Raw genomic sequence first — 16765 nt, forward strand, 5'->3', positions numbered from 1 at the left:
CGCTTGAAAAGAACAACCCAGCTCGGAGGGTGAGAAAGAGACAGAACATGAAAATGTACAAAAAGAGGAAGAGAAGGTGTGATGCCAAGTTCGAAACATAAACCCAGAAAGCCGACAATGAGATGCTAGCTATTGGGAAGGAGCATGCCAGGACAAATCTCCCAGTGATTTAAAATGGCAGAAAACAAAGTATTGAAGAAAGGAAAGCGAACTCCGCTTTCCAGAGTATCTATATACAAGGAAAATTCACCAGGAAGGATCGAATTAACCCTCTCATCAGGAGTGGGAGCTCTAAGATGGTACGAAGAAGGAAAGTCGAAGCGTTCGATGGCCGAAAGAAGGTTCTCCTCAGTAATGGAGGAAGGAACAGAACTAGGTTCATCAGTGGACTTGATAGGTTGTTTGGACTGCCCAGAAGATTCAGCAGTCGCCTTTGGAGTTCTGGATGGTCCAGACTCAAGAAGCACGAAAGGAGCCTCAGCACATTCTTCTGCTCTTTTCTGTTGGCTAACTTCTTTGAAGTCATGCCAAAGAGCAGTTAAGGTTTTCTTATCACTATCTGACTATTCAGGAGGAACAGAAGCAAAGCCTCATCGCCAGAGTAGCCCTTACCGGCGCTATGTTCAAAAGGAATTTCAGAATAAACCCTACCACCTCCCATCACTGTAAAGGTTTGGTTGTGGTTTTTAACAAAAAAGAAATCGGAGATGAAAGTAAAAAATTGAGATAACAAGTAAAGGGTACAAAGGAGTCAGTGGACTTACTGATTTACCGAAGAAAAAAGCCTAAGGGCGAGAAGATTGTTAGAGCGCGAAGAAGACGATGAAGTTTCAAAATTCCAGACAAAGAGAATGAAACGTATGACGACAACGAACCGCTTTTAAGCACTCACAAAGATGATCAGGGACGTATACGATCGAGATGGATTCAACATCAACAATCGTGATTTGAAGACGTTCGAAAGTTTGAACTCACGAATCAAACAGGCGATTCAGAAACCGTCGTTTCGATTTCGTGAGCAATGATGATTTCGGCTGCAGAGGACGCGTGGTGTCAACCCCATAGAAAGTGAAGACATTCACGATGCTCGAGGAAAAAGCAATATAGCCGCATTAAATGCGATATGACATTTAATAAACTGAGGATTATGCAAAGCCCTCTTTCAACAGATTATCAAGTTCAAAACCAAGCCCTCGGAATTGCCCGAACGCTTGGTCTGGGGGGCTCGTGATACGGAAATATAATCGAACGGGTTCGCCCTTGGTTCGACCCTCGACTCCAGTCGGGAAGAAAGGAATCAACTCGCTTCCCAGCGGGCCGGTTTCAGAAGATAGCTTGCTGAGGAAGAAGCTAACTCAGTCAACAAGCACGCCCGAATCCGCGATAATCGAAGTGGACGAATCGTCAAGGAGACGGTTAACAACACTTGCGGAAAATACCGATCGTTATTATATGAATAACTACCATATAACGTTCATATTATCAAAGGAGTTATCTATTAGCCAACCAAGAACGGATCTATTTGTTAAGATCTGACGGTTATCCGAAGAAGGCTCAAATACATCCAACGAAGGAGATTCGAAGGTACACACTATATAAGACATCACCTGCCAACAAGGGATATATACAATCGACTCGTATTCTCAACATTCATTTCTTTTGCTCTGGTGCTCAAGCGAGTAGGTTTATGATCAGTTCATCAACTGACTTAGCTTTCGGAGGTGGACTCCCGACCCCAGCGGTTGGGCCACATCTGACGTTCATTTTTGCAGGTCACTCACAGGAGATCTAAGGGCTGAGTAGATTTCGGACGCATCAATGCTTTAGATATATTTTAAATTATCTACAAAGCTATAGTTCTCAGAATAATAATAATAAAAAATAAATCTTATTAATTTTGGTGGGTAAAATCTACCAAAATAGTTGGCTCACAGTAGTTTGTTAGATGTCATATTCTTCAAAGGAAAATGTCTGTGAATGAACAAAGGAAATTTCCTACGAATGCAACTATCTTTCTATTGGCATAGTTTTTTTTTTTTTTTTTTTTTTTTTTTTTTTTTGATAAGTAGAAAGAACAAGAAAAGAAACTAAACGCTTGACGACACTAAGTGTATCAGTGTATAAGAAACCCTAAAATCCGTTCTAAAAACTAGATTGACTTGCTTCCTATCTAGCATTTGTACAATATAAAGCAAGGAGGGAGCTAGCTGAAGGGGCCAGCATCCTCTCCTTTTATAATGCAAAATATCCCAAGATTCAAGGTCAGAAATGACACACTGAAGCTTCAAGTTCATAGATAAAGTTGTTTGTAACCCCCAAAACAGAGCCAAAATAAGCACTTCCTCATTCTCTCTGTGGGACGACGGGCTAGATCCCACTTGTGCTATTTGGCCAATAGTTACTATTCCAGAAAAACCAGTTTCCAGATGCTTCACCACTAGCTATGGTTCCTACCAGTACAAGAGTTGAATCAGACATGGATGAGAAGTTAAAACTTACTTGTGATGCATTACTGTTAGGGTTTAGAGTTTGAGCACAATGTTGCTTAAAGCATTGCACCCTGAGTATCTAGCTTGGAATACTCAGACCGTTGCTTCCAACTGATATTTATAGAGTAGTACTAGGTTATACGGCTAATTGGACTCTCCTATAAGACTCATTACACCATTGGATCGTAACTAATCCAATGACTAATAACATAATTATATGTTGGGTATAATTCAAATACCTCAACATTAACATCATCTTCAGATTAGATGTAAGGACAGATGGAATGGATCAGGACAACAGGCCATGAGCCAGTAGTTAATTTCATGGAGGATGGAGACAGGCTCCAGGGTCAATTCAGGTCTCTTGTCTTAATCCTCCTAGCCCACAAAACATAACAGATGATACCTACAATATTGAATACCCAATCGAGAGAAGCTTTTATGCCATTTAAAGTGATTTGCAATGCTAAGACAGAAATTGAGGCAAGAAGTATCCATTCGTTGGGTATTCAAGCCAAGCGGGCCAATGACCCACAGCCTCTGAGTCAGTTCACAGGTAAACATCAGATGAATTTGTGTTTCTTCAGATTTACTGCAAAACACACACAAAGGTGAAATGTCATGATTCCACATAGCAATAATTGACGCGATAGGGAGGCCCCCATTCAACGTACGCCAAAGAAATATTTTGGCATAGTTGATACTAATGAGATTTTGACACACTAAAACTATAGGAAGAGAGGAAACTAATTACAAACTTCCCAAACCAGTCTTGGGTTTTCAGAGCATATCAACTATGGAGTCCAGACCAGTCAGTCTGGGAGGATCTCTAGCTGTGCCCAACGTTCAGGAGCTGATTAAGGAGCCGATCAACACTATCCCACCACGCTATATCCGTCCTGATCTAGATCCTCCAATCATCTATGATGCTGCCTCTCTCCCTGCAGTCCCTGTAATTGACTTGAAGCTGCTAATCTCAGGAAAATCAATGGACTCAGAACTGACAAGACTACACTCTGCTTGTCAAGATTGGGGTTTCTTCCAGGTAAGTGATTAGTTTGTCTTCGTTATATGAGAGTTTGGGAACTTTCAAGTAGGGTATCCTTCTACTTTATGTATGAAGCGATGTTATTTTGTTCTCCAATAACGTAGACATTGAAGAACACATATAAAGGGTTCGATAAAATCACTAGCTCGGTACCCAAAGAAAGAACCACTGAAATCTTGACCTCTCCCACAGCGAATTTTATGGGCAGTGGAGGCTGTGATTCCAAGCGCTTGGTATAATTGCAAAGGTATGGAGCATTGGAGTGTAGTCGATTGAGCTTCATTAAACATCTTTGTAAGGGCAGGCTTGCACAGAAAGGCCATCCAATGCTTGTGTTCAAAGTCGCGAAGTGCCTTTTTTTGGCGTTTTCTCATTATCTGAGGGTCTGGGTGGTACTTGATTTGGAAGAAGCGTTCATACGCAACAATGGAGTAGTATGCAACCGGAGCCATAGATTTTGTAGTGACCAACTCTTGGCCTTCATCAAAAAAAAAAAAAAAAAAAAAAAACTCTTGGCCTTTTCCTGCAAATCAACCAAAGACCGTGATTTATGTGTTGAGGATACGCCATGTGTTACCTACCAATTACATCCTATAATCTGATTGTCTATAGATACTGTAATCCTGCTTAACAATATTTGAATGAAATTCATTCTCTTCACGGTATCACTCCTACTCTCCTGTGTTTCTATAAATTCTTGTTTGTTTCCTGATACTTGGCCTTTCTTTCTGGTTTCTTCCTTCCAATTTCATCTCTGTTTGTTTTTGTTTTGGAATGGCATTTGCAGATTCTGCTACTAATATTTCTCTGTCGTCTCCCACTCATCTTCCCACGTTTGTCTCTATTGATGCAAAATCCTGCTCGACCACCCGAACGAAGGTACCTGCAAGCATGTGCTCGGCCATGTTGGCTGAGTAATGCCTCCGGCGATCAAGTGAGCAAGAAACTATAAGTGAGAAAGCTTAATCTCAATTCTAACCACAAAGAAGATGACATCAGAATACATGCCTTTCTACAAGGATCCTTTGGGTATTTATAGAGTCAGAGGAGTTACATTGAAGTGCTGGAATACTAAAGTCCGAACTGGACTCCAGTTTGCACTCTTTTCCTTTGCGTTGCTGTTATAGAGTTCGATTGGTACTCTATAAGTAATTTGAGTCTGATCTTTTCATCCCTAATTTGAGGAGTGATACGGAGAAATTATGATCAAACCGGGTTCATACCTAGTTCGACCCTCGACCCCGGTCGAGGCAGAGGGAACCGACTCGCTCCCGAGCAAACTGGATCCAGAAGATGGCTTGCTGAAGAAGAAAACTGATTCAGCTACAAGCACGCCCTAATCCTACTTATAGATTAGGGTAATTACCATAATGATGGCAGACTCGAATTGACGGCTGCGGCTAATCATTATCGAAGGGATAATCATCGCATAACCTAAAGAGTTATCTCAGGAGTCCTCTACTAGTCCAAACTAGTAGAAGTCTGTTGCTCAACGGATCTATCTGTTAGGATCCAACGACTACCCGAAGAAGGCTCAAGTGCATCCAACGAAGGAGATTCGAAGGTACACTCTATATAAACCTCACTACCATACGAGGTGAGGGGGATCGAAAACACACAATCTGAGACTCAGGTTCAGATACATACTGATAGACTTAAAACTATCAGCGGCTTACGATCTAGATCACCTTTCCCAGTTCTTCATTCCTTAGCTCTGTGCTTCTAGCAGAGCCGTTTGTGATTAAGTTCATCAACTGACTTAGCCTTCGGAGGTGGACTCCCGACCCCCGCGGTCGGGCCACATCTGACGCTTTCGTTTTGCAGGTCATCACGAGGAGATCTAAGGGCTGAGCAGATTTTGAACGCATCATTTGGTGCCGTCTGTGGGAACGACTTGAAAAGCCATGGTGACTAGATCAGCAGCCGCTGCACAGCGCAATTCCGGTGTTCAGATCCCTGGAGCGAATAATCCAGATATTCCCCAGGGAAGCCAAAATCCTATCGAGGTAGATGATGGTCAGAGAGGACGTAATCCTCCTAATACATTCCAAGATCAATTGGATCAGGTAAAGATTCAACTTTTGGAGGTGAGCCAAGCACTCTGCCTGCTCACCAGACGAGTGGTTTTACCACAAGAACCTGATCAATGCGATTCAGGGAGATGTGCGTTACCACGTGATCAAAGATTGGCTGAAGACCGAAATATCGGTCAGAATTTTCGTGAAGGAGACTGAGGACCTAGGAGGATTGATGATCAACCTAGGCGAGACGATTGGTTTGACAGACCGCAAGAGAGTACAACTGATTCAAATACAAGGTTGGATACAGGGGTAAGAACTCACTCACCAACTGTCAGAAGAACCGTTCGCGATGATCGAGCAGTTCGCGACGAGCGGAATGTTCGGGAAGGACGGGCTGTTCGTGATGATTGGATAGCACCGGATGATCGTGTTAATCGAGGTCGTGATCATATTGCTGAAGATCACCCGACCCAGATTGGTCAGGAATTGGCCAACATCAATGAGAAATTAGGGCAGCTGGCTAAGGGCAGGATTGCTGAGGATCTTTACTCAGTCATTCGGAAGACCCCCTTTGCCGAGCCAATTGCGGGATATCAGTTTCCCCATAACTTCCGTTTGCCTACCTTTTCTACATTCGATGGCTACGGAGATCCAACAGCTCACATCGGCTATTACCAACAGACCATGGCAGTTTCAGGAATTCTGATGAAATTTTATGCAGGGTTTTTGGTTCATCTCTAACTAGAGCAGCACAAAAGTGGTTTTCAAACCTCCCCTCTGGAAGGATCGTAAACTTTGATGAATTGGCGCGCAAATTCATAGGGTGATTCCAGAGTGGAATACAGGTCAAGAAAACGGAAGAAACCTTGTTTACTGTCAGACAAGGAAAGAACGAATCAATCAGAGAGTTTCTGAAAAGATTCAACAAAGTAACGATGGAGATAGAAATTTTGGATGAGCAAGTAGCCAAAACTGCTTTATTCACGGGACTCACTAATCGGAAACTCCTGGAGTTATTACTACAGGATATGCCTACGACTTATGCTGAGTTGGTACAGAGATGCCAGAAGCAGGCTGAAGTCATGGAGATTCTAGACGCGCCCCAAGAAGATAATAAAGTCTCCAATAAGGAACAGAAGGCTCCTGAGCGAAGCCAGAAGCCAAAGAAAAATGTCCGTGATCGGGTTGGAAAATCTCAGGCTTGGCGCCAAAGGTCTCCCGGTAAAAGTGAGTATACTCCATTGAATGTTCCTCGGGCTGATATTTTAAATATCATCAAAAGAAAAAATATCTTGAAGTGGCCGCCTAAAATTCTTTTGAAACCCGAGAGCAGCAGGATCGACAAAAGTATTGCTGATTCCACAAGGACTATGGTCATTATACAAATGACTGTTGTCATCTGAAAGCAGATATTGAGAGATTAATATCTCAGGGACATTTGTCTAGTTTTGTTAACAGAAGGAGGGAGGAGCCACGTGAGCCACGTACGACTGCTCCTAAAAGGGATCGTTCGGTTAGTTCAGAATGATCAAGGGAGGCCCCGAAGTCTAAGAAGGGCAAGGAGGTGATTGAAGCTACTCGGTCACCGATCCTTACCATCTTCGGGGGACCAGAGCCCGAATCACTCCAGAGTCTGAAAACAAAATCCAAATTTGTTGGAACCGGAGAGACGCGGAAGCGAAAAAAGCTGAATGGTGAAGATTCTATCACCTTTAGCGAGGAGGACGATAGAGATGTTTGTTTACCTCATGATGATGCCATAGTCATCAAGGTAGAGATTGCACGTCGGGAAGTGCATAGAGTTTTGGTTGATACGAGTGGTCTGCAGTGACCTAATTTCTTACGAAGTGTATCAAAAATTGAAGGTGGATCAGGACTTGATGAAACCTTCATCCACACATCTATCTGGTTTTGAAGGGTCATCTGTAGTGGCAGAGGGATCGGTCCAGTTGGACTTATCTATTGGAAGTTTCCTAAAGAAACAACCGTCCGAATCAATTTTTGGTAGTTCGGGAACTTCCAGCTTATAATATTATCCTCGGGCGACCATCTTTATCCAAGATAGGTGCTATTGTTTCGAAAAAACACCTGAAGATAAAATTCCCGACTGATATGGGAATTGGTCAAGTCTCCTCTGACCAAAGGATCTCTCGGCAATGTTACGTTTCCTATTTAAATGACAAGGAGGGCCCGAGGAAGGTAACTGCCATACCTATAGAAGTTCGAGACGATCGGGAAGAGGCAGAGATGCAAAGACCCGAACCAGTGGAGAAGCTAGAACAAATCCAGCGTGTTACCGAGGATGAGAAAAAGATTACTTATATCGGGTCTGAACAGCTGGAGGAATTTAAAGATAAGCTGAAGTTATTTCTTCAACAGAATAAAGATGTATTTGCATGGTCTGCTGAAGACATGCCAGGAATCGATCGGGTTGTCACAGAGCATAAACTCTGGATAGATCCTAAGGCGAAACCAGTGATACAGAAAAGGAGAAATTTCTCCATTGAAAAATATGAAGCCGTTCGTAGCGAAGTTGAAAAACTCAAGAATTCTGGTTTCATAGAACCAATTGAATGCCCAACTTGGTTGGCCAACGTGGTAATGGTAAAAAAGGCAAATGGGAAGTGGAGGATGTGTACAGACTACACAGATCTTAACAAGGCTTGCCCTAAAGATTGCTATCCGTTGCCTCGGATTGACCTCTTGATAGATGCGACTGCAGGATATGAAACTTTAAGTTTCATGGATGCCTACTCGAGGTATAATCAGATCCTTATGAATAAGGATGATGAGAAGTTCTACGGCTTTCATGACTGATCGTGAAAGCTATTATTATAAGGTCATGCCTTTTGGCCTGAAGAACGCAGGAGCAACATATCAGAGGGCCGTCAACAAGATTTTCAAAGATCTGATAGGAAAAAATGTTAAAGCTTATGTTGACGACATGCTAGTGAAAAGCTTTACAAAAGCAAATCATATTGCAGATTTGGTCGAGGTATTCTCGATCTTGCAAAAGTATCAAATGAAGCTAAACCCGAGAAAAGTGCGCCTTTGGAGTCTCCTCGGGCAAATTTTTGGGCTTCATGGTATCACGAGAGGGAATTGAGGCTAATCTGCCAAAATACAAGCTCTGGTTGATATGGAGGCTCCCAAAACTGTTCGTGATGTGCAATGTTTAACAGGGAGAGTTGCTGCTTTGAATCGATTCATCTCCAAGTCTGGAGAAAAATGTTTGCCTTTCTTCAAGGCACTTAAAGACTTGAAGGGCAGCAAGGAAGCAAAATGGACTGAAGAGTGCCAGAAAGCTTTCGAGGAGTTAAAAGAAGCACTTGGACAACCACCGATCTTGTCCAGACCAGAGAAGGGGGAAATATTACAGCTATATCTAGCGACATCCCTTTCAGCAGTCAGTGCGGTACTTGTTCGTGAAAAAGATAAAAAACAGTGGCCGATTTACTATGTAAGCCACGTGTTGCCGAGATGCGGAGACAAGATATTCGCAGATTGAGAAGCGAGCTCGGCTCTCATGATGGCCGCCGGGAAGCTAAGGCCATATTTTCAGGCTCATCCAATTGAGGTATTCACAACTTTTCCTCTTAGTAAAGTTCTTAATAAACCTGATTTGTCTGGAAGGATGGTGTCCTGGTCAATTGAACTCAGTGAGTTCCAAGTGAGCTTTAAGCCCAGAACTGCAATCAAGGCTCAGGCATTAGCCGAATTTTGTAGTAGAAACTACTGCACCGGTGGAACCCACCATCGAGGATCCCATTATACCAACCACTTGGGAGGTATATGTGGATGGTTCGAGTAATAAAGATGGAGCAGGAGCTGGAATTCTATTAAAAAGTCCAGTAGGATTTATTATTCGGTATGCTTTGAGATTTGCATTTGAAGCAAGTAATAACGAAGCAGAATATGAGGCTCTGATAGCTGGACTTCGGTTGTCAAAAGCATTGTCTATTACAGATGTTACTATTTATAGTGACTCTCAACTTATAGTCAACCAAGTCCAAGGGGAGTATGGTATTAAAGAACCTCGCTTGCATAAATATCAAGAGATAGTGCAGGCATTTCAAAACCAATTTCGGAATTTGAAGATATCTCAGATTTCGAGGAATGAAAATTCAGTGGCAGATAAGCTATCCCGACTAGCCAATGCCAAAGAAAAGAATCTAGACCCTTCGGTCTATATTGAAGAAATAACTTTTCCAAGTTATTATGAGAAAGAAATTTCTTATATTGAAGCAGAGCGTTGCTGGATGGATCCGATAATCGAGTATCTGAGAGATGACAAATTACCTGAGGATCCGAAAGAGGCAAAGTTGATAAAGATTCGATCAGCTAGATTTGTCATTCAGAATGGGAGACTATACAAAAGATCTTATTCTGGACCCCTTATGAGATGTATAGGCCCCGAAGGAGCAAAATCAGCTTTGGCTGAGGTTCATGAAGGAATTTGTGGAGCTCACATGGGTGGACGAGCCCTGGCTCACAAAATTCTGAGACTTGGGTTATATTAGCCTAAGGTCCAAGAGGCTGCTATGGAATATGTTCGTCGGTGTGGTAATTGCCAAATTGATGCTACAGTATCGAAGCGCCCAGCGGAAATCATGACTTCAATTCTAGATCCCATTCCCTTTCCGATGTGGGGAATTGATATCATGGGCAAATTCACCAAGGCGTCAGGCGGACGGGAATATCTGATAGTAGCAATTGATTACTTCACGAAATGGGTTGAAGCCAGTGCACTGGCAGCAATTACTGAGAAAAAAGTGGAGAAATTCGTGCTTGAATCAATCATATATCGCTTTGGGATTCCAAAGATTATCGTCATTGACCATGGTACTCAGTTCGACTGTCCGCAATTTGAGCAATTTTGCGGAACATATATGATCGAGCATCGTATGTCCTCAGTGGCATACCCCCAGAGCAATGGACAGGTAGAGGTTACTAACCGAACGCTACTTGGAAGGAATAAAGAGAAGACTCGAAGTCGACAAAGCTTCTTGGGTCGAAGAACTTCATAATGTACTGTGGGCCTATAGAACTACGGTTCGAACACCCACAGGAGAAACTCCATTCGGGTTGGCATATGGATCCGAAGCATTGGCACCAGTGGAGATAATGGTGGGGACATTACGGGATCGTGAGTTCGAGGAAAAAGCAAATGAACAAGGACTGCTTGATAGTCTTGATCTGTTGGACAAAGTTCGGGCAAAGGCAATAGCACGAACTCAACATTATCAAAGAAGGATAGCGTCTCATTATAATACTTGAGTGAAGAATCGCCGGTACTTAGCCGGAGATTTGGTGTTGAGAAACACCCTAGCTTCTGACCCGCGTCACCAAAGAAAATTGGACCCTCCCTGGGAAGGACCTTATATGGTTGTAAAACCAGTTGGTTCAGGAGCTTATAGGCTGAAGAACATCAACACCCAGAAAGATTTGGATCGGTCGTGGAATGCCAAGCATCTCAAAAAGTTTTATCCTTGATGATGATTTCAATTTTGTTCGCGATGTAAACATTTTCAACTCAATCAATGCAATCTTTGGCTTTCAACAAATTATTTTTTGATTGGGGGGCATCATACACCACATTCAAGAACAAGATCCAACTATAAGGCATCGGATGAAAATTCGTGTGGGTCCTTCAACACTTATGGAATTTTTTCGGATCTTCTTAAGTCGAGGCATCGGATGAAAATCCGAGTGAGTTCCTTTTTCAAGGTGTCGGTTTGAAACCCGAGTAAGTTCCTTCAAGACTTATTGAATTTTCGAATAATCTTTAAGTAAAGGCATCGGTTTAAAACCCGAGTGAGTTCCTTCTCAGACTTATTGTATTTCTCCGGAAATCTGTAAGTAAAGGCATCGGTTTAAAACCTGAGTGAGTTCCTTCTCAGACTTATTGTATTTCTCCGGAAATCTTTAAGTACAGGCATTGGTTTAAAACCTGAGTGAGTTCCTTCTCAGACTTATTGTATTTCTCCGGAAATCTTTAAGTAAAGGCATCGGTTTAAAACCCGAGTGAGTTCCTTCTCAGACTTATTGTATTTCTCCGGAAATCTTTAAGTAAAGGCATTGTTTCAAACAACTAAGACCTAATTCAACAGCAATTCAAGTGGCTAGCAAAGCTCAAGATGAAGTTAATTTCTTATTTCTTCAAAAGATCAAAAGAGGCCAGTATCAAAACAATTACAAGAGCTGGATACAATCTTCGGTCAAAAAAGAAAGTCATCATCGGTGACTGTTAAGAAGTTATACAAGATCGACACGACTTTGCTAGAACAAACATATGAGTCAACCATTGGTGTGAATTCAAGGAAAAGAAGAGGAGAAATGAGGATTACAGAAAATATTTCGGTATGCATAAAATCCTCCGCAATTTCCTACTCTTTGTCCAGCTTGTCCAGGAGAAGTATGGTCCTCGACCAAACTTGCATTCAAGACGAGCTCGTCATAATTGACTTCTTCCAGGGGAGAATAAACAGGAGAATCTTCCAGATAATGCATAATATCTGGATCGAAAGGTGGAGGATCAATCTTATCTTTGGTCCAGTCAGGAGGAGGAATACCCGGTCGGTAAATACCTCGGGATGACAAACAAGACCTTGTAGGGAGTCGTATCAAAATGAGGATCCTTCCTTAATATTGATTCCCATACTTCGTTCTCACCATCCCGGACGCTTTGCAAGTTATAAACATTCAGCATATCAACAAAGGGCTTACTGTGTAAATACTTGAAGACGCAGGCTCTGCGAACATCAGTTGGAAGGGATTCGGGCAAAGGAACGACAACTTGCCTTTGTGGTAACGCTTCAGATCCTTTGGCTCCTGAATTTCCAACTGCTCGCTCCAGTTGCTGGATCTTCTCCCTGGCATCATCCAATTCCGACTGAAGACGACCGATCATCGAATTCTTTTCTCCTGCAACCTCCCAAGCTAGTTTCCGAAGGCGAGCAATCTCAGCATCTTTAGCTTCAAAGATTTCTTGAAGCCTGGAAACTTCATTGCTCAACCTATTGAGCCTAGAGGCTGCTTCCACTTGGTTGTGGAAGTTACCAGTAAGACTCCTGCAAATAACTTCTCAGAAGAGTAATTTTTCAGAATCAAAAGATAATGAAGAAAGACTTACATCACCAGTGACTTCGTAAAGACTTCATCTGGAAGTTTGGAAAGAACTGCACTCTCAGAAGTCATTCGAGCAGCAGTGCACCATTCCAACGCTCTGTCAAACTCGTTTGACACTAATTTGGGCGAAGGATGAGAAGGATGAGCTACATCAAGAGAAGGATGAGTTGCATCACCTATCACCCGACGGCGCTTCTGGTGGCAAAATCCTCCAACTCCAAAGGAGAGGAGGATGCCAAACAAGCACTGGAGTTGGAAATAGGAGCAGCGCCTGCTGGGACCACACCTTCATCAGATGCCAACATAGTTGCCTCAGATGCCCGAAAAGTCTCCTTCGAGGGTGCACCAATGGTCTCTACAGCAGGGGCGTCAGTAGCGCCATCAACAAAGGAGTGATCAAGATCTTCCTGGGAAAGACGAGCGATCACTTCGGGCAAAAGAGGCGTACGGGCGGCATCAATAGAAACTGTGGGAATCTGACTTGAAGATTCACCAACAGCAGTCGCCTTACGCTTGGAGGATTCACTAGCTGAAACCACCTCACTGGCCCCAACCACCACCGACGGAACGATTTTCTTGCTAGATTTCGCTCTGATAAAGTTCGGGTTGATCTTGGGAGCCACTATGCAAACAGAAAAGCCGTATCAGTACAGATATCCAACAACAAAAAAAAAAAAAAAAAGGGGAAAACCCTAGTTCATTATCACTTCAGAAAAACTCGAACTAAGCCCCAAGTACTACTACTGTGCAGTTTACTAAGGGGGGAAGTGGGGAAAGAGATGAGTATCCAGAAAAAAAAACTCACTTGTTCAGAAGTTGATAGAGCTATTGTTGGAGTACGAGGAATACGGAAGAAGGCAGAAGGACGGAATGTCGCTTTAGCACTTTAGCAAATCTAACTTGCAGATAACAGGATAGATGGAGAGTACCCATGAAGGCTTTAAATAGCCTCAGGTATTAAGACGACGGTTGAAGGCTAAGGACAACCAACGACCCAGATCGAAATGACGCTTCGAAATCCATGAGAAAGCAAGATCAACGGTCGGAGGGATGCCACATGGAAACATGTGGAAGCAAGCACCGATGCAGAGATACCTCCAATCGTTGCACCGCCATTATAATAATGGGAGTATTTCCGATTCATTGGAAACAGTGAATGGTATACAAAAGCAAGAAAACGTTTGGACTTCGCAGAAGGGAAACGTGTGGACTTTGCAATAAATGAAGTAGTGGGGAAGATTAATGCATCTTCCGAAACGCATCTCACAATATTTCTACAAGATTATTATTCGTCGAGGAATGAGAAGTTGAGTGATAAGTTTTATCATTTATACTTTGATATTCAAGACAAGATTTCGGCAGGAAATAGGGAAATGGAAAGGCCAACATGGAAAAGAAATGTCTATTCATTAACAAGGAGGTCAATCTTTACAAAAAGAAACAAAAGATAACTCCCTAAGCCTCTTCTTCATTGTTGCTCGAGGGACCCTGGTCGGGAGGACTTTTCTCAGGATTTTGAGAAGAACCTTCCTCAAGAATGACATTGGCTGAGTCCTCTATAGCAGCAGCTTGAGACTCAGCTTGTGATTTCTCCTCTGGAAGCGCCGGCTCGTCCGCCAAGTATGCCTCATATTGAGGGTCAGCTGGAAAAGGATCATCTTCTTCCCGAGCCCAGTCCGGGAGATCCATGCCTAATTTCCCGAAGACCTCTTTATGGCACACCTCACTGAAGGGAGCAGTATCGAAATTAGGGATTGATGCGAGAATTCGCTCCCAAACGTCGTTATGCCCCAAGCAATAAGCTTGAATGTTGTAGGCACCTAGCAGCTCGGAGAAAGGTACGCTGTTCAGGTATTTCTGAACACACTCCTTCCGAAGCTCTAGCTTGATATGATCGGGCTTGCTAGGGACCGCCCACTTCAGATATTCTTCGTTCTTCCTACATTGAAATTCAAGCCTGTCACCGAACAACGTGGCAGCTTCTTTTTGCTTCCTGGCCTCGCGCTCGGCAGCAGTGGCATGAGCCTTCGAAGCATCGAGGGCATCCTTGAGGGAGATCACTTCTTCCTCATGCTTTCTCTGCAGCTCCTCAGCAGCTGCAGTCAGCCGATCTATCTCATAAATGGCCTTGGCCAAATTCTCTTCACAGGTTTGCAGCAAAGAGCTGTTGCGGCCAACACGGCTCAATGCTTCCATGTGTTGATAGAAGCTCAACATAGCATTCCTAGGAGGGCGGAAAATATCAGAAGAAGTCATAAGAAATTATGAAAAAATATGTAAGCAAGAAGACCGGTACCTTGTGGATTGACTAACAAGGGCAACATCATCTAGGTTTTCAAATTCCTGGCGATCAGAAGGAACAAGACTGAGGGAGCTCCACTCTGCAGCTTTCTCAGGGTCCCGAGTCACCCTGTCGGTCAACTTCAGGGTCCACTGGGGGGTGAAGACCTCCTCACAATCCGTTGAAGCTCTCGATTTTTTATGGGAGGAAGCATCAATTGTATCATGCCTCCTTTTGGTTCGGGCGGAGGAGGAGACATTGGACCTCTCCACCATTGGCTTCTTCCCTTTACCCGAAGCATCAGCCACGGGCCTGATATTCCTAATACCCCTATAAGAGGGGTCGGGAGAGGGATTAGAAGCCTCTTGATCTACGGTCAAGGCTCTGGGTGATCGTTGCTCGGCTGTAGCAACGGCCCTAGCGGCCTTCACTCTCAGGTTCTCGAGGTTCATTCTTGGAGGCACTGCGAAGAAGAACAAGGGTCAGAATTAAAGACATATCACTTCAGTAAAATTAAAGGATGATGGTTAGAAGCTCACAATGAGCCAAGCCCCAGTACTGAAGAATGGAGTGATACTCCACCTCAAGTCCATGTATTTCTTGATACCATGGAATGGATTTGATCTTCCTGACGGCCGCCTCGTCTTCTTTGGATAAGGGGAGGCCTCGGTTATTCTCGGAAGAAGAAGTACACCGCCTCTAGGCGGTTGGGAAGTTAAGATCCGATGGAGGCGCTCGACAGAAAAAGTATCGTTCGCGCCATCTTTTGTGGTTAGAAGGGCAAGTTCCTTTGGCAAGGATGCTGCCCCTCCAATCAAGTTCAGCCTTATTGCGTTTGGACAGAAAAACCCATCCGGGAGGATGAGAGATAGAAAGAACATGAAAATGTACAAAGAGAGAAAGAGATGGCGTAATGCCAAGTTCAAAACACAAACCCAAGAAGCCGACGATGAGACGCCAGCTATTGGGAAGGAGCATTCCGGGACAAATGTCCCAATGATTCAGAACTGCAGAGAACAAAGGATTAAAAAAGGGAAAGCGAACCCCGCTTTCCAGTGCATCTATGTACAGAGAAAATTCACTCGAAAGGGTTGAATCAACCCTCTCATCAGAAAGGGGAGCCCTAACCTGATAAGAGGAAGGAAAATCAAAATCTTGGATGGCTGAAAGAAGGGTTTCCTCATTATAAATGGAGGGAAAAGAGCCAGGTCCACCATCGGACCTGGAAGTTTGAGGCTGCCTAGAAGACTCGACAATCTTGGAAGATCCAGACTCGAGGAAGGCAGGAGGAGTTTCGGTTTTTCTCTCTAAACCTTTTTGAGAAACTTCAGCAAACTCGCGCTAGAGGACAGTTAGGGTTTTGTTATCACTATCCGACTGTTAGGAAGCAGGAGAAGCAAAAGCCTCACTACTATTACCAACACTGGGTACCAAAGAAGCCCCATTGTCCTCCATCACTTGTTTCAGTAAACTGCAAAAAGAAAAAGACCAGTAAACTTACTAATTCAGTGAGGCAGAAGCTTGAGAGCAAGAAGGCGCGAAGCAGACAACAAAGGTTCAAATTCCAGACAGGAAGAATGAAACCTACGAAGATAACGAACCGCTTTTAAAACACCCGCACGAGTGTTCGGGAATCTGAATGATCGAGATTGATTCAAAATCAACGATCGAGATTGAAAGACGTTTTGAAAGTTTGAACTCACGAATCCGAAACAGGCGTTCGGAAACCGTCGCTTGGATTACATGAGCCACGACAGATCGACTGCAAGCTGACACGTGGCCTTACCCTCACAACGCT

General features: G+C 43.5%; 1 protein-coding gene across 1 annotated transcript in view; it reads left to right on the forward strand.

Annotated features, from left to right (window-relative positions):
- Window positions 1-3244: 3244 nt before the first annotated feature.
- The window catches only part of LOC149005257 (protein SRG1-like), a 39871-nt gene continuing 26350 nt past the window's right edge, over window positions 3245-16765 (forward strand). Inside the window, exon 1 of the mRNA XM_089135826.1 lies at window positions 3245-3534. Coding sequence (XP_088991952.1) covers window positions 3286-3534 — 249 coding nt within the window. The 5' untranslated portion in view covers window positions 3245-3285. The remainder of the gene's footprint in view (window positions 3535-16765) is intronic.

The sequence above is a fragment of the Hakea prostrata genome, chromosome 9 (genome assembly GCF_041222555.1).
Source record: "Hakea prostrata isolate BN-2017 chromosome 9, UWA_Hpros_2, whole genome shotgun sequence".
Classification (NCBI taxonomy): Eukaryota; Viridiplantae; Streptophyta; class Magnoliopsida; order Proteales; family Proteaceae; genus Hakea; species Hakea prostrata.